The sequence below is a fragment of the Sciurus vulgaris genome, assembly GCF_902686455.1.
Source record: "Sciurus vulgaris genome assembly, chromosome: 2".
Lineage (NCBI taxonomy): Eukaryota > Metazoa > Chordata > Mammalia > Rodentia > Sciuridae > Sciurus > Sciurus vulgaris.
Window position 1 is genome coordinate 79,639,063 of NC_136462.1, and position 2,006 is coordinate 79,641,068.

The 2,006-nt window shown below is 43.6% G+C and overlaps 1 protein-coding gene across 1 annotated transcript; it reads left to right on the top strand.

Annotated features, from left to right (window-relative positions):
• Positions 1 to 410: 410 nt before the first annotated feature.
• Positions 411 to 1,409, top strand: LOC306654809 (olfactory receptor 10G2; the record flags this gene model as incomplete). The annotated part of the gene is made up of 1 exon (XM_079128701.1): positions 411 to 1,409. The coding sequence occupies one exon, from the start codon at positions 411 to 413 to the stop codon at positions 1,407 to 1,409; it is 999 nt and encodes a 332-aa protein (XP_078984827.1).
• Positions 1,410 to 2,006: the final 597 nt, after the last annotated feature.

The window sequence follows — 2,006 nt, forward strand, 5'->3', positions numbered from 1 at the left end:
GAGTTGAAATATGACTTTAGCTGAGGAAGATAGAAGCACTGCAGTGATGGCAAGGGAGTAGGAAAGTAGATGTCATAATCGTAGGGTGTGTGCTCCATACTACTGTGCACCTACGTTAGCCTCTCTTCATTGAAATCCCTGTTGATTAGAATTTCTGTCCTCTCCTATTATTTACCTGTTCTTCTCTTTCTTGATCTGCCAAATCTTGCTTCTCAGGCTCTCCCAATGAACATGAGCTTCCACCTACCTAGGAAATGAACCAACCTCTGCAAGTTTTCTTCTATAACATAAACCTAAAAAACTGATAATGACAACACCTTTTCTTCTCAAAAATTTGTTACATAAGTTAATTTCTCTTATAATTCCTGGGTATTATTTATCTGATAAAGGTATCTTCTGTGACATTTCCCATGTCTGACTTCACTATTCATCTTAGCAGACTGCAGAAAGACATGAGAAGGAACAAAAACACATCACTGGACACCACGGTGACAAATTTTATTCTCCTGGGCTTGTCTCATCCCCCAAATCTAAGGACCCTCCTCTTCCTGGTCTTCTTCATCATTTACATCCTGACTCAGCTGGGGAACCTGCTCATTCTGCTCACAGTGTGGGCTGACTCGAAGCTCCATGCCCGGCCCATGTACATTCTTCTGGGAGTGCTCTCATTCCTGGACATGTGGCTCTCCTCCGTCATAGTTCCAAGACTTATTTTAAACTTCACTCCTGCAAGCAAAGCTATCCCATTTGGTGGCTGTGTGGCTCAGCTTTATTTCTTTCACTTCCTGGGCAGCACTCAGTGCTTTCTCTACACCTTGATGGCCTATGATAGATACCTGGCAATATGCCAGCCCCTGCGCTACCCTCTGCTCATGAACGGCAGGCTATGCACCATCCTTGTGTCTGGAGCTTGGGTGGCCGGCTCCATCCATGGGTCTATACAGGCCACCTTGACCTTCCGCCTGCCCTATTGTGGGCCCAACCAGGTAGATTACTTTATCTGTGACATCCCGGCAGTGTTGAGACTGGCCTGTGCTGACACCACCGTCAATGAGCTTGTGACCTTTGTGGACATTGGGGTAGTGGCCGCCAGTTGCTTCATGCTAATTCTGCTCTCCTATGCCAACATAGTCCATGCCATCCTCAAGATCCGCACTGCTGATGGGAGGCGCCGGGCCTTCTCCACCTGTGGCTCCCACCTAACTGTGGTCACAGTCTACTACGTCCCCTGTATTTTCATCTACCTTCGGGCTGGCTCCAAGAGTCCCCTGGATGGGGCAGTGGCTGTGTTTTACACCGTCGTCACTCCATTACTGAACCCCCTCATCTACACCCTGAGGAACCAGGAAGTGAAGTCTGCTCTGAAGAGGATAACAGCAGGTCGAGGGACTGTGAATGAAAATAAGTAGCTACGGGCTCAGGGGCCATCCACATCAGCATCACTACCACTGTTTTCAGCTGCTGCTGTGTGTGACCAATGCTTAATGAACTGTTAATGACTTAAATTGAATTTACTTCTAATTGAAAAAAACTTAGGAACTCTTTGGATCTGTAATCTTTTCATTACATGAAATTGTCTCAAATTGTTTTATATTATTTATTTAGGAATAAACTCATACATTACTTCTATCACATCTAACTACCTTTGTGAAATGAAAAAATGCCTTATTAAAGGCTGAACACAGTAGAAAAATGTGTCAGTGTCTTAGAAGGCATATATACCGGAATATTTGGAAGGGAAAAAAATAGTGTAATGCCACCCAGTTTTCTTCTTTTATTCTTTTTGCTCTTCATCTTAGAGCTCTATAGATTCTGTGTTTCTTTGCTTGCCCACAACATGAATATTCCCAAGCACTTGAACTTGAAATTCTGGATCATTTATGTTTCCTTCCTGTCTCTCCCCATGAGCTCACATATCAAATTCTGTCTCTTCAGCCTTTAAAAGGTCTTTCTTGATTCCTTAACTCATCTTTTGTCTTGTTTTTTAATTGTTTTTAGTTGTTGAT